The following is a 23962-nucleotide window of genomic DNA, read 5'->3' on the forward strand; positions in this document are numbered from 1 at the left end:
CGATGCTTTATTCAAAGATAGAGGTTCTAAACCTGGGGGTGGTTTGCCTTTATTTTGGGGTTCGCGAAGATGTTGAATGCAATCAAATCAGTTTCCAAATAGGCCGTGGATAAGTCGGGGCAAATGTGCCGACCTTTAATTAGTAATCAGCTTATCAAATTTTGAGGTGGGCCACGGAACATTTTCATATTGGAAATGGAGTCGCAACCATAAACGGTTGGAAACCACCAGGTGTGCGGTGTTTATATAGCTCAGTGGTGCATTGCGCACAGGCATTAGGCAGATTAATAATCTTATCGATGTGACATGAGCATGACTTTACTATGTACAATTACTATGTACAATTCTAAAAAGTAGTCGGAAAATTTGAAAAAATGATTATGAACAGCTCCGTTGTACATTTTACAATTATTTCTCCAATGCTGTAACTGCGATGAAGTCTGTAATGCAATTGGGAAAACCTTTAGTAATATCAAAGTGTATCTGTTCTTTTGTCACTGCACAGTGCACATATAGTCGCATGCACGCTTTTACAGTATGCTGGCCTGGTGAAAATACCTCTCCAGACACAAACATGAATTTGTTGATTCTATATCAGCTGGTATCTAGACGCGAATTCGTTGGTTCTCTATCAGATAGCATGTAGACGTGAATTCGTTGGTTCTCTATCAGCTATTTGTGAGCTGTCGTCGATGCTTGTATTTATGATGCATATCAGAATGACAAGACAGATATTTGATTTTAAGTTCTAAGATTAGAGTTATCATATTGGAGGCCTGTCTCGTCTATCTGTAGCATCGAAATTCGATATCACCCAAGCAGGATTGAAAACATGAGTTGAACATGACTTCAATACTGTGACTTGGACTCGGACTCGATTCATAACGCTATGACTCGGACTTGACCCTTTAAACGGTGACTTGGACTCGGACTCGACTCGGTGATGAACTGAAAATAACTCGACTTGACTCGAGTCAAAACCACAAAAGTAAGATTGACTCGTGACTCGGAACCATGTGACTTGGTTACAACCCTGTCCGCTTGTAAGACTCTCAACTTATATGTTTTATAATTTATTATGTTTAAAAAACAAAATCTCATCTTATGTTCAATAATATATAGACGACGCCAAAGCTGCAGATGTTGGCGGATGCTGAAAAGAAAGAAGAAACATCAAACCGTTTTAATTAACATCACAGTGTAATTAAACAACGCAACTGCATTGCAGACCCATCGTTAACTTACTCAGTGATAATCAGTCGATTTGACTTACCGAAAACCAAACTTCGTTTGCTCGATCCAGCGATTCCATCATTTTACCTGCAGTGCGAACCGCATATTCTTCAATAGACAAATTCATATTCGCTAATGCCAGCTTTATGTCTATCCTCGGTACACGCTTGCCTGAAATGACAATGAAACAGCAAATAAAATTTATATGATGAGTTTGCTATGTGTTGTATTGCGGTAACAATATGACCCTTCAAATAAATGTATGGGTTACGCAAGATAGGCCCGGTTGACATACAGGCAGTTATTTCGACAAACCTCTTACGATTCCGTCGTGCAAATGGAAAACCGAAATCTATAAATTTGAAAATTCCAATAATATCGACAAGCTAATTAACGAACACTAAGGAAAACCAATAGAAGTGTCGCCTAAATGGACAAATTGCAATCTTACAGGCAGCACCGGGCATGCAAGGGTGAAAGCACAGTGTGTAATCCCATAATACGTTCAGCCCTTTCAAATCTCGGACATTTCGGCCCGCTGCTTTCAAAAAGCGGTGGAGCTTGACTTTTTCCGAGGGCTTTAATACTTCAAGTGGAATGGGAACGTTCACACCTGTGAGACAAAAAGTGGCGGTAGTTGTGTTACATCCATTCAAATCCTGTTTGCACGACATCGTAACACTTGCATTTCTGGGAATATTCATCAGGATAGTACCCTGGTTTCTTCGGGATCTAAAAAGAAATAGACACTAGTTTAAGTTTGGGTGATGATAACCGTCCGTTTGCAAATGGAAATCGAGATGCATCGATGGTTTCCAAACATTAACTGCCACACAGGTGAAGTCATATAGGAAACACTGAAAAATCTGTGTTGGTTTCTATTCTGCTGGCAGACATGGTTTGTAATCCAGGTCGGGTCAAATCATAGCCTTGCTATATGCCACCAAGAGCTTTTCGCAAAAGCCGCCGTGGTGTGTAATTAAGGTCACACAATATATAGTTTAACAAACATTTGTACTTTCTAATGCAGTGGTTCCTAACTTAGAGTCCGTGAGAAGGCATTTGGGGGTCCGTGATTACCTTGTTGATTTTTTTGGGAAAAACGAGAAGCGATCTTTTTACTTTCATTTTCTCTTTAAATGCACATGTGTCAAACTCAAACATGCGACCATAAACTGTGTCGGAATGCAATAAGATAAATAGATGCTGTTGCCAACAGTGTGTAATGTACATTGACCTTACATTACAGTACAATTCTACCACTATCATAACGCATGTCGATTAGAGTCAAATCAGGATTACCTCGTCTATTACGTAATAGAAAACATGCAGTTTAGTTCTGGAAAGGTAACAACAGCCTTTATATAAGTCAGGGCGAGGAGCAACTCCCACTAAAAACCTCTGGCCCACTTCCCCTGGTGTGGAGATGTTTCTGTATCTTAGTATTATGTAAATTGTTGATTCAATTTTATTCCAATGGTATATGCAACTCTTGTTCTTTTGTTTGGTCGAATGACAATTTGACACAGTAAATAGTATAGTTGACTACCATAATTTTTATAAAAGCCAATAGTATAAATGTTAATCGATTTTCAGGCAAAATTTAGGCAGGGGTTCGCAGAATTACTATTTTGTTCAAAGGTTAGGAGCCACTACTGACTAGTCTAATAAATGAAGAATCGAATGCGCAAGAATTTCACATATACGAAAAACGTCCTCGAATTTGTACTGCGACAATGATTGGGTCCATGAGTTAAATGCGCTTGAGGTGTTATATTAATCCGTAAGCTGTCTACTTTCTCTTCATCTCCGGTTCCGCTACAGGCGCGTATCCCGAGCGCGAAAAATGGGGGGGGGTTGCGTTACGAAATTGGCTTTTATGACGTCATTACTACGATCACTCGTCTCCACGCAATGGCGAATATTTACGATATATTATACTTTAATAATAAAAATAGATTTGCGGTGAGTGGGAGATGTACGAATACGATACAGTCAATGCCTGAAAATCGCGTTTTTATACGGTATGATTGAAAGAAATTCGTAAATGCTCACATTTAGTCATGAGCCGGCAAACGCCGCCCGTGTTCTGTTCAAGCGCCTACTTCCGGCCAGAGATGCGCGATTTTGTTGGGTTTTGACGATATTATGCGTACGGCCGGTAGTATCGCAGCGGACGAACAAGCGCGGAAGCATAAACGAGGGCGATCGCGATCGCCAGAGAGAGGAGTGGTGTGAACAGCGTACGTCGTACACGAATATGTGCTTTTCGATGGCTTTACTAGCCGTACGGCTGAGCGTGTAGTACGCGCGAATTAATACAGAGTACACACTGGGCTGGGATAATAACTTGATCGACTGAGAAACTTGTCAGCCGATATAATTAGGTTAACTTAACTACTAGGCCTACTCAATTCTCCCGTTCAGCGACAATATAGGCCTGTATTTGGACGACAGCAAGCCACCTAACAATCGGGAACGTGGATTGCTAGGCTTGTATTTTGAAATGTGAATGTCTATCGTAGGCCACTTCTCGCCAATAACCGCGAAGACAATGTGGATTTGAGAACAGCATTGTCGTACTGGTGTCGCCGTGTCTGCGTCTTGCTGATCAATCAACACGCCGTGCAATTATTAATTAGGATTTAAAAGCGAGCAGGTGCAGCGAATTCGCGGGCGATGTTGATTGCCGACAACTTCGTCTTTGCAATTACGTATCGCGACGGCCAATTAGATTAGATTTTCCTAAAATGCGTCTCTCGTTTTAGCAAGGCGAGGGAAGAAGGTTGAGAACGTCAGCAACTGCCACAGCTGAAATGTAGATGAACAAGCGCAGAATTCGTATGGAATTAGCGAAATATAATGACTTATTTTATCCTTTCAACTAATTCGGCGCATAATTTCCATATTTTGTAGGGGTTTTAGTCCCCTTAAATAATATTAAGACGCCACATTCGCCTTCTCATACGTAAAAACGAATATGTTAAACTAATAAATTAGCAATTATTAGAGGCTATATTTGACATCAATTTTTAGTATTTTGAAAAGGAGGGGTTCCGACCCCCTAACCCCCCGCCCTGGATACGCCACTGTTCCGCTAGTAATTATTTCGTCCGTTTGTCTATCAGTTAGTTCAGCATTCTGGTGTAGGGAGTTCTGTGAGTAGCATGTGTTTCCTGATTTACGTATGTTTTAACGTTTATATTCTTTGTATCATAGTCTACAACAGGGGTGTAAAACATACGGCCCGCGGGCCGCATCCGGCCCACCAGGCGATTTCATCCGGCCTGTGAAGCAATTCTGAGTAGGTTGAAAAATTGTTTCAGTATCCATCACATTTGTAACAAACATTGAGATTTTCTGCAGCAAATACTTTTTTAAAGTAATCCCTCAAGACAGCAAATGTCGAGCATGTTCATTGTTCATAGGTCACATAACCACCCGACTATGGCGTTGTGATTTCACTCTCTCTTATTCGAGAGAGCAAAAAGTACACACTGAGTTCAGAGTTTTATTGAAAATAGACCCAAAGTAGTTCTTCAAAGAAGCGAAAACACCAACGCCGAACAGGTTTATGCAGTTTACATTGAAGATATATTAGCTACACAAAAATCCAATTCATATATTTATAATCGCACTGCTTTGTCGCTTCCCACCCTATCGGTCCCCGGACTCGAGATTAGGTTGGTAATCTATAATTCAACCGGACCACCATCGTATTTTTGCCAATTCGATTGCTTGCGAATAAAGGTATTGTGACGAGCTATAATAAAACCCCTATGAAGTGTGTATTATTTATCCATATAAGCTTATTAATGAAGAATTCAAGTAAAAATCAAGGGCACGGGGTAACATTTTGGAATGAGTTGACTGGTCCGATTTGCGGCCGATTAGAAGGCTTGAATCCGGCCGGCGACGCAATTTGAGTTTGACACCCATGCTACACTTTTAGTGAATAAAAGCTTAGAAAGCCGTATGCTTATTGGTGGGTTTTCCACGAAAGGTCACGACAACGCTAGTAGTATAGTCGATCGCTCGCATGCGGCTATGGGGTTCTTATGGGCCCGCTGGTGAGGTGCCGCGAAACTCGTATTGGTGATGGCACCCTTTTGACCCCCCCTTCCGCTGGTGAGGTGCCATGTATTCTTATGGGATCTCTGGTGATGGTACCCTTTCGGGTATAGGCTTCGTCGGTGATGTGTCGTGAAAACTCGTGTTGGTGAGTCGTACTTTCAGACCCCTATCGCTCGTGATGTGCCATTGTTTCTTACGAGATCTCTGGTGAGGTGCCATGTGTTCTTATGGGATCTCTGGTGAGGTGCCATGTGTTCTTATGGGTGCGGTCGTGATTCGTAGTTTTGGGTATAGGCATCTCTCGCATGGTGTGGAATATGTATCAGGTATGGTAAATAGTCATGTGATTGGATCTTAGTTAATGTGTATATTCCAAATTACGGCGAGTACGACAATGATATATCGTTATTCTTATGGACGCGGTGATGATTCGTACTTTCAGGCATCTCTCGACCGGTGTTGAATATGTATCAAGTAAATAGTCATGTGAATGAATCTTTGTTAATGTGTATATCGTGAAAACTCGTGGTCGTGACTCGCCTTTTTTGCTATAGGCGGTGGCGGTGATTCGCCTGTCGTGTATTCTCACGGGATCTGTGGTGACTCGCCATGTGTTCTTATGTGTGCGGTCGCATGCGGCTATTGCGTCTTATGGCGGGGGTGGCGAGCGGCTATTGATGCTAACACGAAACCCGGGGTGGCGAGCGGCACTTATTTCTTATGGCGGGGGTGGCGAGCGGCTATTGATGCTAACACGAAACCCGGGGTGGCGAGCGGCACTTATTTCTTATGGCGGGGGTCGCAAGCGGCTCTTATTTCTTATGGCGGGGATCGCAAGCGGCTCTTATGTCTTATGGCGGGGCGGCATGCGGCTATTGCGTCTTATGGATGCGGCGATGATTCGTACTTTCGGGTATAGGCGGCGTGCTAACGTGAAAACCGGGAGGTGGCATGCTAATGTTTTTAGGTACACGCGCGGCGACATGCTAACGATGATAATGTGTCTGTCATGTATTCTTACGGGATCTCTGGTGATGTGCCATTGTTTCTTATGGGTGCGACGGCATATCGTACTTTCGGATATAGGAATCTCTCACACGGTGTTGAATATGTATCAAGTAAATAGTCACGAGTATCGCTAAACAGGAAATTCACTAAACCGCAGTGCAATGTGCGACTTTGGAAAACAGATGTTCGCGACCGCGTTTTGATATTTCTGACCCACTAAATACATCCGTTTTGGAAACGCGTCCTGTTGTGAAGATTTCGAGCGCGCACTATCGTATCGATTATTACACTAATCCAGTCAGTACTATTACATGCAGGAGTATTCAGTATTCAGCAACGACACGAAAAGCGACCAACAAATAACCGCACTCGTAAATTAACACCTTAAAAAGTGTAAAATAGATTGCAAATCCCGCGATCGCTAACAAGATAATGGCTCTGGCATAACCATTTTTAGTGACTTGGTGTTAAAGACATACCGATCGCTCACAAGGTAATATTTCGGTAATTAGTTTGTCACAGAACCGTCACAGTCGGTGATTCGAAAACCAACAATTTGACACTTTCTGGTGGTCGCTATATGTTTTGACACTTCGGAACGCGGTTGACTTTAGTTGCGTGATACAAATCATGAGAATATTCAATCAATGTGTCAATTTGTCAACTTGAAATGTAACTCACTACACAAATCAAGTTGAATCGTATTTGAATGTATTGATTCGACCCGACTCAAATCCTTTGACAAATCCTATTAACGCGATCTGTTGAATCGAACGTAACCTGAATATTACTGACGCCAACATTCACCCGCATCGGATCATTCACACATTCCACGCCGCTGTTTTAACACTTATAGAATCAATACCAACTATCTCTAACCCGATAATATTCAATCATTTTGGTAATTTGCCAACTTTAAATCCATTCGCGGGATGTACTAAAGGTAAATCCAAATAATCCAGAATGAAATATTTGGACTTTGACATTGCGTGAATTGAAATAGGTTTGACAAACATGACTACCAACTTTCACCCAGTCACATTTCAAGATTATACTTTGAAACAATCCTTGAAACTGACAACTCTATTCACGACTCCGTTTCCGTTTGTAAAATAGAGTTTCAGAAATACTATCACTATGACAACTCAACATTTTAACATCTCGCCATGCACAAACGAGTAAAATACAAAAACCTTGGTAAGTCAATCCGTTTGTAGTAACTCACCAAACCAAAACAAAAAGTGTCCGTATGAAAAGTAGACAAGACTACGCGAGTAATCACTACAACCCACACAGTTGTATCCATATCCCATATTTTTTATTCAACTGTAAGATGAAGTAATTACTACTTGGCGCGCGACTTGAGATTAACACATTACATTTGAGTATACGAGATTTGAATGTCTGACCAACGTAGTTGAGAATTCTTACAATCGAACGCAGGTGTTATATTGAAAATTTTCACGAATTGACACATTGATTTTGACATATGAGATTTTGTAATAGTCGATCATGACTTGATTATTAAATTATGATATTATTAGACCAGGTTGTGTTGAAGGTTATTACTATACCAACAAACTTTTCAGAAACATTGTTATTAACATATCGATTTGTAAAACTAGATTAACATGTCTGAAATGTTTTGATTGGGAAGATTAAGCCGTGTTCGTAAAAACCACGCAGCGTATTGTGGAAATCAGGAAATAATTTACAAATGTAATTGTCTCCAGTAACCAAGACTAAAGATGAAACAACAATTTTCTTTGTTGAACAATAACCGGTACAATACTTTATCGTCGTAATCTGCGGTGGGAATTGAAACACTTTCGCACATTTCCCGGTGTCAAGATATCACACTAGGTGAATTGACATATCGCCGCTTGATTAATGCTTAATCCGTTCGCGCCATTTCACACACTTTGATCATTACAAAAGAAAAATTGGAATATGTTTGCTAGATGCATTCAATTCAGTTAGAAATGTCTGGTACACAACAATCGTAATATCAATGAAGTACTTGCTACACTGTAATTCACTTAACGTGTTTTGCATTGTTGTTCATTTGTAGTATTGATTGTTTTTGAACCCCCAAATAATAATTCCCCGACATGAAACCAAACCGCTGAAAGTCGTTACCATCACAACGAAACAATTTGTACGATGTTTGCCAAATGTATCCTATAGTTAGGTGTACTAGAATTATTTGTCTAACACATACACCGACAATGCAATCGAAAATTTTTCCGTTGTCATTCGCTAGAGTAAATGTCATCACAATACTCTGTCACTAAAAGACGTTACTTGTATGTGATTGAATCCCTAACAATTATCTCACTAAACCGAACTCCAAAGAAATTTTACTCACTCGACGGATATGAAACAGCGTCGCTTAATCGGTCTATATCGTTTTTCTAAAGGTAAATCATATCCATCCAATAGAAAACAATTTTCACTAGCTTGGTAATGAAACCGAAGTCTTCATTCGATATTTTGTTTGTGTCAAATACTTTGTAATAAACACATTTGAGTGGTTGAGCTTTACATCATCAAGCTGTTATTTGTAAATCAAGATTTCGGTAAACTTGTAAATGTATCGTTTAACTAACCGACATTTAGTGATTGGCGAACATACCAAACGATACACACCCATCTCCGAAATACTGCATTGATCTTAATTTCCACCATCGTGATAATCGAAGTACATTTCTTTCGAATTCGTAACAACCGACTACGACACGATAAATTTTTTACAAGTTACGCTTAGAAGATTGGTTGCATATCGCGAAAAAAATAATATACCACTCATATTGGTACTGTTACTCCATTGATCGATATTTTCAAACGAGTAAAATTTATTACTTGAGTTTCTCCGCTTAATGTAAATGAAAACTCAGCCGTCTTTTAACATCACAAAGACATTGATAAAAAGTAGGCAATCAAACACAACACTTTGTACGACACTAATTATTGTTCCACACATCTCATTTCATACTAAGTGTACACGAAAGATATTCATGACACATGAAAATATTCGCTCATGCTACGAACATACGCAATGATTGGTGGTGCTTCCAAACTGTTTCGATATCACAAGACCTTTATTGTCTGAATGGGTGTTCATGTATCTTAATAATCAAATAGTTCAACACAGAACTAGAACTAGTACTAACAGAAACATCACAGAGTTGTTTACACAAAAGTTTGTATATGTGCACAGTATGCGAATACCATGTGTAAGTCCAGCACAATTGCGATATCCATCCGAGTTTAGTTAACACAAATTTATTACAACGGAGCCACGTAAACTTTCGTGAAAGAAAAGCATACTCACTCCCAGAGGGTTATGTCAATGCCATAGCAGTACCCCAACAACAAAGTACATATGTTTCTAGTCACGGTCCTTACATCTTTCACTTAGATCAGGGGTGGGCAAACTACGGCCCGCGGGCCGCATGCGGCCCGCCACACCGTTCTGTGCGGCCCGCGAGAGTCTAAAGAAACTTTTTAAAAATATTGATAAAATCCGTACTAAAAATCGAATAAATGCAGGGACTTCAATAAACTTTTTCTTAGTTTATTTCACCATGATAATTTGAAGACAGTGGCTCTAAAACTGGGGTGCGCCCCCTCGACTGAAAAATTTTTTCGCGCTTCGCGCGATTCTCGTTCACGTCATGATTGTTGCTGTGTATTTAGTCTAAATTTCATATTGAAAAATTCCTGATCCACATTCGTAACCTTCCGTGCCATCTAACTATCTGTTAGGTTTGCTAGCACCCAATAGTTGCGTTTTGTGATATGACGATAAGGGTGGCGCGAAATTTTTCACCATCATAAGGGGGGCGTGTCTCAAAAAGTTTGAGAGCCACTATTTTAAGGTAAATACTTCCTTACTTTATGTTTAATTTCTGGCGCGACAGCCCGATCTCAAGGCCCACGCAGTTTGAAAGGTTTCAACTATATATACTAAACATCACAGAAATCCTAAACGAGATTGATGTAACTCGGATAACTCGGATAACTTCAGTTTTAATTATTTCAGTGATGTGCTTATACAAACGATTTACGCGTGTCTTAGGTAGATTCGTTCTCTGTATGTGTAGAATTGGGGTATTTATATTTTATCCACACATCGTAGATGGGTGTTTGAAGCTAACATGGTTATGATGCTGTGAGTATTGTGTGTCCTGGAACTGAACCAAAAGTGGAATTAGTAAATCTATGAACAGATCGCTGCTCATAGATTTAAATTCCAATCCTGTTCTAAGAATCGGGACAACCGATTTTCATCTATATAGTTTTGACAAATTGGTTATTGAAGTCGACCAGCCAATGAAATCTCGCCATGTTTCTGACGTGTGTACGATATCATCAAAGCAATGTTTGTTTTGTTTTAAATAGGAACATATATAATCTCCATGTCCTCACTATATAATCTCAATTTTATACAATGTGGCCCGCGAATGAATTTAGATGTTGAATGCGGCCCGCGAGCTCAAAAGTTTGCCCACCCCTGACTTAGATCAATCTACTTTGCTAACGAAAAGTGCTGAGTCATCACATGATCGCTCTCACAACAAAACAGCTAGTAGATATTATCATTCAAAATATTCCTAACCCTTTACACACCAGTAACAAATCATACAACGAATATGTTTTGTGGGTCGAATTGTTGTTCAGTGTCAAGTCTACCTGTTGAAACGTACATTAAAACAACACAGTCACAATCAAATTAAAACCACGAATCTATTTTCATTTCCTCGCAAACTGTCACATACAGAAAAATAAATTTAATTTCCCAAAACATACTTGTAACCAATCGCTTTCATTAAACACACAACACCATAATAGTATTTACTTTCTACAACATAGACATTCCGGTGTAGTCAAGAAATATTTTTAATAGTCAAAATCATCGACATCTGTTTACGGTGCTAGTGTGTGCATGTCATACATGTGGGCCCGTATTAAAATGGACACGACACGACTGACTGTAAGGAGATAGAAGTCTATCGCATAGATTTACATGTGGTCTTCGCTACGGTTTCAAAAAACGAATCATCTCTTTTGCATTGATCTAGACCGAGCAAGTTAGTTAATGACCATGATTGTGTTTGTCATATGTGAATGATAGGGTTACTGTCAAATCTACATACAACAATCTTCTGACGATCATAATAGCAATTTCATTTTCCGCCCCTTCATAATTGTACAACTCGGTAACTACGTTTAACAAGACCAATCACACTACCAGCGTTGAACACAAGATACCTACCCAAGTAAAATTATCATTTTCACCTAGAGGTCCACCGTCACCTAACTAAAATACCATTGTCCTTTGGAGATTTATCGTTTACCCAGTGTAACAATCCCCTTTTCACTTGGAAATCTATTTTTGTCCTGGATAACAAACCTTTTTCACTTGGAAATATATTTTTTCTCTTGGTAACAAACCTTTTTCACTTGGAAATATATTTTTTCTCTTGGTAACAAACCTTTTTCACTTGGAAATATATTTTTTTTCCCTGAGCAACAAACCATTTTCACTTGGCGGGTCGTCGTTTACCTTAATAAAAATATCATTTTCCTTTGGAGATCCGGCGTTTACCTAGTGTAACAATAAATTTTCTCTTGGTCATCTAGCTTTTCCTAGAGTAACAAAACCATTTTCATTTTGAAATCTGACAAACACACCTGACAATTTGGTATTTGTTGTATTGACGATAGTTTGAAATAGATTACAACGAACAGTGACGGAAATATACACGGACTACCGGTTACAGAGTATATACCTCCATCAGTCGTATCACATCAATATCATCGGTTAACCACATACAATATACTCTTGTACACAGAAATGTATGTTTCGGAAAATTGGACAATAGGCTTCGATAGTTCTGTGATGTCCGGGTTCGTGCTTTGGATTTTCCAGAGTCAAAATGTCTGAATAAAACACCTCCTCGACGATGGTTGGTATGTGGATAACGGTGTTCGGAAAACGGTTGGATTTATGTTACCCATCGTGATAACAACTCCAGGTCGAGTTTTCCCCCCTGCATGTTTACTATATTGTGTCTTTATTGGTCAGTGTATGTCTCGACATTCAGTTTGAAATCGGAAACCCTGATAAAGTACGTAACCGGATCCGGATATCAACTCTGAATCGATAAACCAATGAACAATATTCAAAGTAAACATGTTACACCCTGTGTTTCCACGAAAAAAAAAAACCATCCACACATACGTCGCGCTTGTTTGCCCACAACAGTATACGCGTAAATGGAGGTGTGTGACATTGCATGCAATGTGTTGGTATACAAACATCGGGGAGTAAGCCTTCGATCCACAGACATTATCATAGCCGGTAGTTTTGATGTAGATCGAATGTCATCACACCCGATAACAATGTCATACCAATAAGCCACATTGCAATGACTCTGAGTCAATCTGAAGCAGGACATACAGACACCGTTCACTGATTTACTCGATTGTTTTATCGCGTTGTAACATTACAAGATAGTCATGACCCTAGCTCCGGACAGACGTCCCAGATCAATTGGATACATGGGTCAATATCCATCGTGTTGTCGAGACCGAAGTTTTCTGCTGAGACTGCAGCGTTTCACCAATGTGAACTATCGAAGTACGGTGCTTGAAATGATTGTGATCAGTCTTTCAGTCACGATGCAAGGATGTCGCTACTCCCACATAACGACTCCAGATAAATATCGTGAACAGTGATTCTGAAAATCTCGGACTGATACTGTGATCCAATAAGGTATGTTTCTGTGGAATGAAGACTGCAATCGTACACCACAATAGAACACTACCTCGCGATTTCACACACAATCATAAAACACATCATCGTAAGGGTCCAGTTCGTCCGGCAACATTTCGAAAAAATTTTTCAGTGGAGGGGGCGCACCCCAGTTTTAGAACCACTGTCTTCAAATTATCATGGTGAAATAAACTAAGAAAAAGTTTATTGAAGTCCCTGCATTTATTCGATTTTTAGTACGGATTTTATCAATATTTTTAAAAAGTTTCTTTAGACTCTCGCGGGCCGCACAGAACGGTGTGGCGGGCCGCATGCGGCCCGCGGGCCGTAGTTTGCCCACCCCTGATCTAAGTGAAAGATGTAAGGACCGTGACTAGAAACATATGTACTTTGTTGTTGGGGTACTGCTATGGCATTGACATAACCCTCTGGGAGTGAGTATGCTTTTCTTTCACGAAAGTTTACGTGGCTCCGTTGTAATAAATTTGTGTTAACTAAACTCGGATGGATACCGCAATTGTGCTGGACTTACACATGGTATTCGCATACTGTGCACATATACAAACTTTTGTGTAAACAACTCTGTGATGTTTCTGTTAGTACTAGTTCTAGTTCTGTGTTGAACTATTTGATTATTAAGATACATGAACACCCATTCAGACAATAAAGGTCTTGTGATATCGAAACAGTTTGGAAGCACCACCAATCATTGCGTATGTTCGTAGCATGAGCGAATATTTTCATGTGTCATGAATATCTTTCGTGTACACTTAGTATGAAATGAGATGTGTGGAACAATAATTAGTGTCGTACAAAGTGTTGTGTTTGATTGCCTACTTTTTATCAATGTCTTTGTGATGTTAAAAGACGGCTGAGTTTTCATTTACATTAAGCGGAGAAACTCAAGTAATAAATTTTACTCGTTTGAAAATATCGATCAATGGAGTAACAGTACCAATATGAGTGGTATATTATTTTTTTCGCGATATGCAACCAATCTTCTAAGCGTAACTTGTAAAAAATTTATCGTGTCGTAGTCGGTTGTTACGAATTCGAAAGAAATGTACTTCGATTATCACGATGGTGGAAATTAAGATCAATGCAGTATTTCGGAGATGGGTGTGTATCGTTTGGTATGTTCGCCAATCACTAAATGTCGGTTAGTTAAACGATACATTTACAAGTTTACCGAAATCTTGATTTACAAATAACAGCTTGATGATGTAAAGCTCAACCACTCAAATGTGTTTATTACAAAGTATTTGACACAAACAAAATATCGAATGAAGACTTCGGTTTCATTACCAAGCTAGTGAAAATTGTTTTCTATTGGATGGATATGATTTACCTTTAGAAAAACGATATAGACCGATTAAGCGACGCTGTTTCATATCCGTCGAGTGAGTAAAATTTCTTTGGAGTTCGGTTTAGTGAGATAATTGTTAGGGATTCAATCACATACAAGTAACGTCTTTTAGTGACAGAGTATTGTGATGACATTTACTCTAGCGAATGACAACGGAAAAATTTTCGATTGCATTGTCGGTGTATGTGTTAGACAAATAATTCTAGTACACCTAACTATAGGATACATTTGGCAAACATCGTACAAATTGTTTCGTTGTGATGGTAACGACTTTCAGCGGTTTGGTTTCATGTCGGGGAATTATTATTTGGGGGTTCAAAAACAATCAATACCACAAATGAACAACAATGCAAAACACGTTAAGTGAATTACAGTGTAGCAAGTACTTCATTGATATTACGATTGTTGTGTACCAGACATTTCTAACTGAATTGAATGCATCTAGCAAACATATTCCAATTTTTCTTTTGTAATGATCAAAGTGTGTGAAATGGCGCGAACGGATTAAGCATTAATCAAGCGGCGATATGTCAATTCACCTAGTGTGATATCTTGACACCGGGAAATGTGCGAAAGTGTTTCAATTCCCACCGCAGATTACGACGATAAAGTATTGTACCGGTTATTGTTCAACAAAGAAAATTGTTGTTTCATCTTTAGTCTTGGTTACTGGAGACAATTACATTTGTAAATTATTTCCTGATTTCCACAATACGCTGCGTGGTTTTTACGAACACGGCTTAATCTTCCCAATCAAAACATTTCAGACATGTTAATCTAGTTTTACAAATCGATATGTTAATAACAATGTTTCTGAAAAGTTTGTTGGTATCGTAATAACCTTCAACACAACCTGGTGTAATAATATCATAATTTAATAATCAAGTCATGATCGACTATTACAAAATCTCATATGTCAAAATCAATGTGTCAATTCGTGAAAATTTTCAATATAACACCTGCGTTCGATTGTAAGAATTCTCAACTACGTTGGTCAGACATTCAAATCTCGTATACTCAAATGTAATGTGTTAATCTCAAGTCGCGCGCCAAGTAGTAATTACTTCATCTTACAGTTGAATAAAAAATATGGGATATGGATACAACTGAGTTGGTATGTTTGTGGGTTGTAGTGATTACTCGCGTAGTCTTGTCTACTTTTCATACGGACACTTTTTGTTTTGGTTTGGTGAGTTACTACAAACGGATTGACTTACCAAGGTTTTTGTATTTTACTCGTTTGTGCATGGCGAGATGTTAAAATGTTGAGTTGTCATAGTGATAGTATTTCTGAAACTCTATTTTACAAACGGAAACGGAGTCGTGAATAGAGTTGTCAGTTTCAAGGATTGTTTCAAAGTATAATCTTGAAATGTGACTGGGTGAAAGTTGGTAGTCATGTTTGTCAAACCTATTTCAATTCACGCAATGTCAAAGTCCAAATATTTCATTCTGGATTATTTGGATTTACCTTTAGTACATCCCGCGAATGGATTTAAAGTTGGCAAATTACCAAAATGATTGAATATTATCGGGTTAGAGATAGTTGGTATTGATTCTATAAGTGTTAAAACAGCGGCGTGGAATGTGTGAATGATCCGATGCGGGTGAATGTTGGCGTCAGTAATATTCAGGTTACGTTCGATTCAACAGATCGCGTTAATAGGATTTGTCAAAGGATTTGAGTCGGGTCGAATCAATACATTCAAATACGATTCAACTTGATTTGTGTAGTGAGTTACATTTCAAGTTGACAAATTGACACATTGATTGAATATTCTCATGATTTGTATCACGCAACTAAAGTCAACCGCGTTCCGAAGTGTCAAAACATATAGCGACCACCAGAAAGTGTCAAATTGTTGGTTTTCGAATCACCGACTGTGACGGTTCTGTGACAAACTAATTACCGAAATATTACCTTGTGAGCGATCGGTATGTCTTTAACACCAAGTCACTAAAAATGGTTATGCCAGAGCCATTATCTTGTTAGCGATCGCGGGATTTGCAATCTATTTTACACTTTTTAAGGTGTTAATTTACGAGTGCGGTTATTTGTTGGTCGCTTTTCGTGTCGTTGCTGAATACTGAATACTCCTGCATGTAATAGTACTGACTGGATTAGTGTAATAATCGATACGATAGTGCGCGCTCGAAATCTTCACAACAGGACGCGTTTCCAAAACGGATGTATTTAGTGGGTCAGAAATATCAAAACGCGGTCGCGAACATCTGTTTTCCAAAGTCGCACATTGCACTGCGGTTTAGTGAATTTCCTGTTTAGCGATACTCGTGACTATTTACTTGATACATATTCAACACCGTGTGAGAGATTCCTATATCCGAAAGTACGATATGCCGTCGCACCCATAAGAAACAATGGCACATCACCAGAGATCCCGTAAGAATACATGACAGACACATTATCATCGTTAGCATGTCGCCGCGCGTGTACCTAAAAACATTAGCATGCCACCTCCCGGTTTTCACGTTAGCACGCCGCCTATACCCGAAAGTACGAATCATCGCCGCATCCATAAGACGCAATAGCCGCATGCCGCCCCGCCATAAGACATAAGAGCCGCTTGCGATCCCCGCCATAAGAAATAAGAGCCGCTTGCGACCCCCGCCATAAGAAATAAGTGCCGCTCGCCACCCCGGGTTTCGTGTTAGCATCAATAGCCGCTCGCCACCCCCGCCATAAGAAATAAGTGCCGCTCGCCACCCCGGGTTTCGTGTTAGCATCAATAGCCGCTCGCCACCCCCGCCATAAGACGCAATAGCCGCATGCGACCGCACACATAAGAACACATGGCGAGTCACCACAGATCCCGTGAGAATACACGACAGGCGAATCACCGCCACCGCCTATAGCAAAAAAGGCGAGTCACGACCACGAGTTTTCACGATATACACATTAACAAAGATTCATTCACATGACTATTTACTTGATACATATTCAACACCGGTCGAGAGATGCCTGAAAGTACGAATCATCACCGCGTCCATAAGAATAACGATATATCATTGTCGTACTCGCCGTAATTTGGAATATACACATTAACTAAGATCCAATCACATGACTATTTACCATACCTGATACATATTCCACACCATGCGAGAGATGCCTATACCCAAAACTACGAATCACGACCGCACCCATAAGAACACATGGCACCTCACCAGAGATCCCATAAGAACACATGGCACCTCACCAGAGATCTCGTAAGAAACAATGGCACATCACGAGCGATAGGGGTCTGAAAGTACGACTCACCAACACGAGTTTTCACGACACATCACCGACGAAGCCTATACCCGAAAGGGTACCATCACCAGAGATCCCATAAGAATACATGGCACCTCACCAGCGGAAGGGGGGGTCAAAAGGGTGCCATCACCAATACGAGTTTCGCGGCACCTCACCAGCGGGCCCATAAGAACCCCATAGCCGCATGCGAGCGATCGACTATACTACTAACGCTCAAACACCAACATTCAATCAGAATAGAAAAGAATGATCTCACCGGTTCGCCAAATGAAAAGAACTCTTTGAACCTTTTCTTTTCGTCCTGGTTGCCCTTCGATTGGCCTAATCAAAGAATATTACGCGTCAGACGTCATGACATACAAGTAGTGTTGAGAGCACCGCTGGCGACCGATAAAAAAACTTCAGGGATTCGTTGTCAATTTTGGAAGGCCCAGAATCGAGTCAATTTAACAATGCGGTCAAAATCATAAAAGGTATATATTTGACAAAGCGGTAATCAAAGTAAAGGATGGTTTGCTAGGAGTCGATGATAATGATATCGCAGACATGGGCGATGAACTAATTAAGTCGAATCGACTTTAGCTGCTAATAGATTCTATTTTCATGCAAGTTCGGATTCAACATTATTTCGATTTCGAATGCTGTAAACATTTGAAAGTCACCTAGAAGCCTCTGCTTTTCGATGATAACGCGAACTCCGGTCTCAATCGATGAAGCCAGTCGTTCTTCAAATCCCGTGTGCTCAAACACCTTCAGAGGTTCCACCAGCGTGAGCGTCACATCACTATTCGAAGGCGTTTCTGGAACGTGAATATCAGGCGTTGAAACATTGATTTTCAATGCTCAAAATGCAGGGTGAATTCGATCCTCAGTCATGGACGATCGGAAATTCACAGTGTTTGAATAAGGATTGCGTCAAAAGCAGATGCATGACAAAGGAAAACTTTACCGACTATTGTGTCCATTGAAATAAACCCGAATATTACGTTTTACGGGTCAGAAATATAATCAATCCGCTCATAAATCTACCAAACGAATCCCGCTCACCGGGATAGTAATTCCCTTCCCAAGCTCTGCGGATGCATGGCTGGAAATACTCGTCAGTCGTATTCTCTTTTCGCGGGTATCGAATGCGAGAATCTGAAAATCGGCATGTAATACCGGCCTAAACGCGTAAAGAGCCTATCAGAAAGACTCACTGAGTCTCTGTGACAGCGACTGCCCCCTCAGAAACTTGTAATATCTCCCGTGTGACCTCCTGTCGACTTCTTTCAGCGACAAAGTAATCGATCTTAGGTCTTGCTCCAACTTCTCTCCCTTTCTCTTTTCCTCTCGCTCTCTCTTTTTCTGCTCCTTTCTCTCTTTTCGACGCTGCTTCTCTACTCTGTCGAAGTCGTCCTCCAATTTCAATTTCACGGGCAACCATTTCTGAGGCGCCCTAAACACTCTGCTCACAGACAATCCGCTGCTATTGCCAGCCTCTTTTCTTTCTTGTCTCTCCTTCTCCCGCTCCAATTTCAATTGCAATCTGTCCTCTTTGTCCTGGTTGCGGAGAAACTCCTTAACTATCCTGCTATGTTCTTTACTTTCTTTCTCCTTCATTTTTTCGACGAGCTTCCTTTCTTTCCTTTCCTTTCTTTTCTGCTTCTTCCTTAGAGCTTTCTCCTCCTTCCGTTCTTTGTATTCCTTCTTTTTGTTTTCTTTATGAATATTTTTCAAGGCTTTCTTGGATTTCTTTCCGTTCAACTCCAAGTTGAAAGATTGTATTTCCTCGTCACCGTGTTTTTCGTGTAGTTTTGCAGGATACGCTTCATTGTCTGATGATGATGAGCTTTCTGACGTCTAAAAATAATAGTGAGCACTGACCAACGTCACCTTATCAATAACGCCTGTATAGCAGAGCTAGACAACTAGAAACCTAGACACCTGGTTTCTCGTCCTGTGGATAGTCGTTTAAAGTATTTATCAGATTGCGGATGATCAAATTACAAGCCCACCAATATTTTCTTATAATTCAAAATGCCCATCATCGTCGAGTCGCCTTTCTGAATTTCCTTTTCTGGTTTCTCCGGATTGCTGGCAGAACGATTGAACTTTTTGTCGGCTGTTTCGTGAGATATAAGATGTAATTTATGTAACTTCTCTTCCAACTTCAAATCGACAGCGTTGTCTGTACTAGAGTGGTTCTGAATATGCAACAAGAGTATTGAATACAGAGTCATATTATAAAGTAAACGACATAAATTCAATACGAAAAGAAATTACAAAGCATTCCAGTTTTCGCGGGTCCTTCCCAGAGCCTTCCGATTTGAGAATGTCGGAAATATTGACTGACTCCGAATCGGAATGTTGCTATTTAAATTGAAACAATTGTGAGATTACTGCCGACAAGAGAAACTTGATGTGGTTCAAAAAGCATACCTGTTCCGGGATCGCGATGTTTTTCGCGGATCCCTCCGATTTGAGGATGTCGGAGACATTCAACGACTCCGAATCAGAATGTTGCTATGTAAAATTGAAACCACTGTGAGATTACTGAAAAAAAGAGAAACTTGATGAGAATAAGAAAGCACACCTTCTCGGGGATATTCTTTGTCGAATCTTCTGATTTGAGGATATCGGAGATATTTAACGACTCCGAATCGGAATTTTGCTATGTAAAATTGAAACCATGTGAGATTACCGCCGAAAAGACAACTTGATGTAAATAAAAAAACATACCTGCTCCAGGGTGTTCTTTGGTGATTCCTCAGACTTTAGAATATCCGATATCTCAGAGTCGCAGCGCTCAGTGCCATTCTGCAAGAAGACATAAAGCCATGAACTCTACCTAACTCATTACCCATATATCATACCATGTTTAACGTTGCGACCCACCACCAGAAGTGGTCACTGGTAATACAATACCGAGGTAATTCTACTTTTTTAAAATACTCATGTAGTTTTCCACCAATTGCAGTATTTAATCAAGCACATCGAATTTCTGCTACTTCTATTTCATAATCTTTTGTGATTTACCTACTTACTTTTCGCTATTTTCAGTTTGTCAAGTAGAAGTATTATATTCCTTTTCGGACCTGTTTTCACAGAGTATCATCAATAATTTAATTTTCACAAAAGTTGAGTAAAGCCCAGAATTTTCGTCGCGTTTCGCGCAAAGTAGATATGGAGTGACAGATATGTTTTCGTGGAAGTTTCGGCGAAGATAATTTAGGTGGCGGGTCGCGTGGTTCTGCACACGCCGCATTGTCGCCCATATGATATGTTTCATCACAGTAAATATGGCTCATAAAAACGCTTGGAACTACCGTTTATCCATCTAGCATCTATACCTATCGTATCGTAATGCAGCAGCACATGGCGTGTCCTAATCTGGAAAAATGGTCTCTAGCTATAAACCTGTTTTAGTGCACCAGCGTTGAAGCTTTCTCGACAAAAGACTTGAAATAATATTTCGCTTCTTAGTAGCATTTGTATTTCTATTTTAATTCACAAGTCTTGTAATTCATTTCATTTTTTTTTATCTGGCGATCATATATGACGATTGTTGGCGGTTGAAACCAAATGTAGTATTGCCTTTAGTTTCTGGAAATAGAATTACAGTATGGCGTTTTTACGATCCAATATATCTTACTTACTTGAGTAGCTTTCTTGACTACTTTGACTTAATATGTCGGCTGATGCAGAGTAGATAAATTGGCTGCATTGAGATATATTGACGTACAGCACGGTCAGGGGGCTCATTGACTCTACATATAGTGATCAACTCCACCCCCTTTTTATACCGGTCACTGCATCACTAAACTATCAGTTGTGATTGTGATTAGCAAACACACACAGCCGTTTCATACTTAACTATAACTCCAGTATTGATCGATTCACAGAAAGCCGCGACAGCTATCAGGGAGCTGCGCACCAAAATAGTGAGTATTCATGTTATGAAAAATCAGTGTACATATTTCGTAATTGCTTGGAGCGTGAGAAACTTTTGAAGTTAATAATGTATTCTGTTAATAATGTTGATGCTTGCCTATATTGCGATCAATTCCTGATCTTCACTCAGCAAAAGTGATCAGATTACACATTATACGAATCCAAGTTGTAATTTTCTGCGACGTATACCTGAATTAATAATGTAGGACAAATAATGTGATAAACCCCTGTCTGAAGAAATCCCGCTACGCGTATCTTCAAAGCAATGTCTCAGATGTATTATTATTCTCGGATCATTTACGCAATTGTTACACGGAAATAACTGATGATCCTAAATGAATAATTACAACGAGACCATAAACACTGTTATAGAGAAATTGCTATGACCAGACAAGCATTGAATAACTATTGAAAAAATTCGATTGAACCATTATATGTAGGGTGAGGTTTTGTCCTATGTAGCCTACTCAGGAAATCGAAAATGTCGTCCGAGGACGCCTAAATGCACTCCTTTCTGAGAATTCGTCATCCTTTACAGATTTTACGGCTAGGCTAATGGACAGGCACAACCAAAAACACGCCCTAAATTACGCGCAATCTGCAATGGGGATGTTCGAGCGGGTCTTTCTGGACTGAAAAAAAACTTTTTTGTTTTTTAGTCAACACCACAGCAGCATTATTATAAAGTGTGTCATTCGGGAGACGAGCCGGAAAGAGAACCTTTTTTCAGTCAACACAACAGGATTTCCTGAAAAAATGTTGTAGAATCAGCAGTTTCGGAGTCCGGTCTCAAGGTCTCTCACTCAAGGATATCGCGAATTTTCACCGAAAATTTTTCTTACCTGAGCATCCATATTGCCAGACAACATTATCGATCGAATAGAAGACAATTGTATTGATAGAGAGTTACGCGAAGCCATTTCACAAGGATACGCACATGATGTAGAATATTACAAAAATCCGCTAGGTGAACTATTTTCATATTATTATGACGTCACATGAGCATATAGTTCTCATAAGATGGGGTTACCATATTTTGGAAATCTGAAAAGAGGGCACTTTTTCAAAATTTTCAGACTTGCAATACCGGAAGAAACCCCTGAAAAAATGGTAAATTTTTTGCACTTCGTGGCCGGTTGACTAAAAAAAGGTCAAATTTCCTGCTCAGGTCCCAAAATACAGTCTTTCCTTGCCCATTATCAGTTGGTTGACTCAAAAAAGTCAACTTTCCGGCTCAGCTCCCGAAATAGCCGCCGGTGCGTTACTTAAGTGCTGGTTTACTCTATCTCAGTCGAATTTTGCCCTATATTTAACCAAAATTCTCAAAAAAGAGGACGTCCTCCGACGACAGGCGTCCTCCGAGGACACTTTCAAAAAAGTAAAAATAGAGGACAAATCCCCTTTAAAAGAGGACGTATGGTAACCCTATTATAAGATGATTGACCTTTGACAATACAGCGATGACTACTATAGGTCAGTGGTTCTCAATTTTTCTGTCTTTGCGGACCCCCTTTGGGCCGTCACGCCCCCCCATACACATACACTAAATTATATTTTAAATATAGCTCAGTCATCATGCAACAGTCACCTGTCTTGTGCAAATAGTAACTGTAGTATAAACAGCAACAAAATGACTTTTGTCGAAAATAACATGATAGGCCTACTATTTATGTAGAACTTGGGAAGACTTTTATTATTTCAAAGTGAATTCTGTATCTGCATTTCTTGAAATACGTGGTTGTGTGCTGAAAATTCGCGTCGTCGATTTGATATGAACTAGTGCCGAAAATCCAATTCCACAAAGATATAAGGTGGCGAATGTAATAATAACGCGTAACGCTTCCGTCGACATCGTTGGGTATGATGGTCGCAACATATATGGCACCAAAATTGAGAAATACAATTGCTAATAAACATAGAACTTCCAGCCTAGTCTTTTCTATTTATACCAGCTCATCTTGAAGAGATTTTGGAATAGCGATTATACCATTCATAAGAGAAAATGGATTTTTTTCCAAATCCCCACCAACATTATCTTTAAATTCATATTTTCAGAATCGGTGCGACAGTAGCTTTCGATCAGGGATATATAGAACTCTAGGTCTATATCCCTGCTTTCGATGACCAAATTCAGTAAATTCAGCGCTCTGGGTGATAGCTTTTGGATTGCCAGAAATCCTACAGTCGCAGCCGCGAATCAATCCAGATTCCAGCCTCCGCTTATCAGATCGAAACAGAAAAATTTGTCGTTGCCATTCCATGTTTACATTCGATAGTACAGCAGTTAGAGATGTAC

The 23962-nt window shown here is 39.8% G+C and overlaps 1 protein-coding gene across 2 annotated transcripts; it reads right to left on the reverse strand.

Moving 5' to 3' along the window:
- Positions 1 to 1057: 1057 nt before the first annotated feature.
- Positions 1058 to 22639, reverse strand: LOC145433784 (uncharacterized). Of its 2 annotated transcripts, XM_080311036.1 has the most exons (14): positions 22509 to 22639; positions 20455 to 20532; positions 20309 to 20386; positions 20155 to 20238; positions 19999 to 20085; positions 19731 to 19919; positions 18933 to 19575; positions 18781 to 18873; positions 18396 to 18533; positions 17990 to 18054; positions 1920 to 1965; positions 1685 to 1846; positions 1274 to 1404; positions 1058 to 1153 (listed from the first exon to the last, which is right to left on the reverse strand). In XM_080311036.1, exons 1-14 carry the CDS (start codon positions 22584 to 22586, stop codon positions 1109 to 1111), a joined length of 1917 nt encoding a protein of 638 aa, XP_080167162.1. In that variant the 5' UTR covers positions 22587 to 22639; the 3' UTR covers positions 1058 to 1108. The 2 variants fall into 2 exon arrangements, with proteins under 2 accessions (XP_080167162.1, XP_080167163.1); XM_080311037.1 differs by lacking the exon at positions 18781 to 18873.
- Positions 22640 to 23962: the final 1323 nt, after the last annotated feature.

Source organism: Botryllus schlosseri, chromosome 2 (assembly GCF_051294905.1).
Source record: "Botryllus schlosseri isolate E-star chromosome 2, Bs_hap1, whole genome shotgun sequence".
In the NCBI taxonomy this organism is placed as follows: domain Eukaryota; kingdom Metazoa; phylum Chordata; class Ascidiacea; order Stolidobranchia; family Styelidae; genus Botryllus; species Botryllus schlosseri.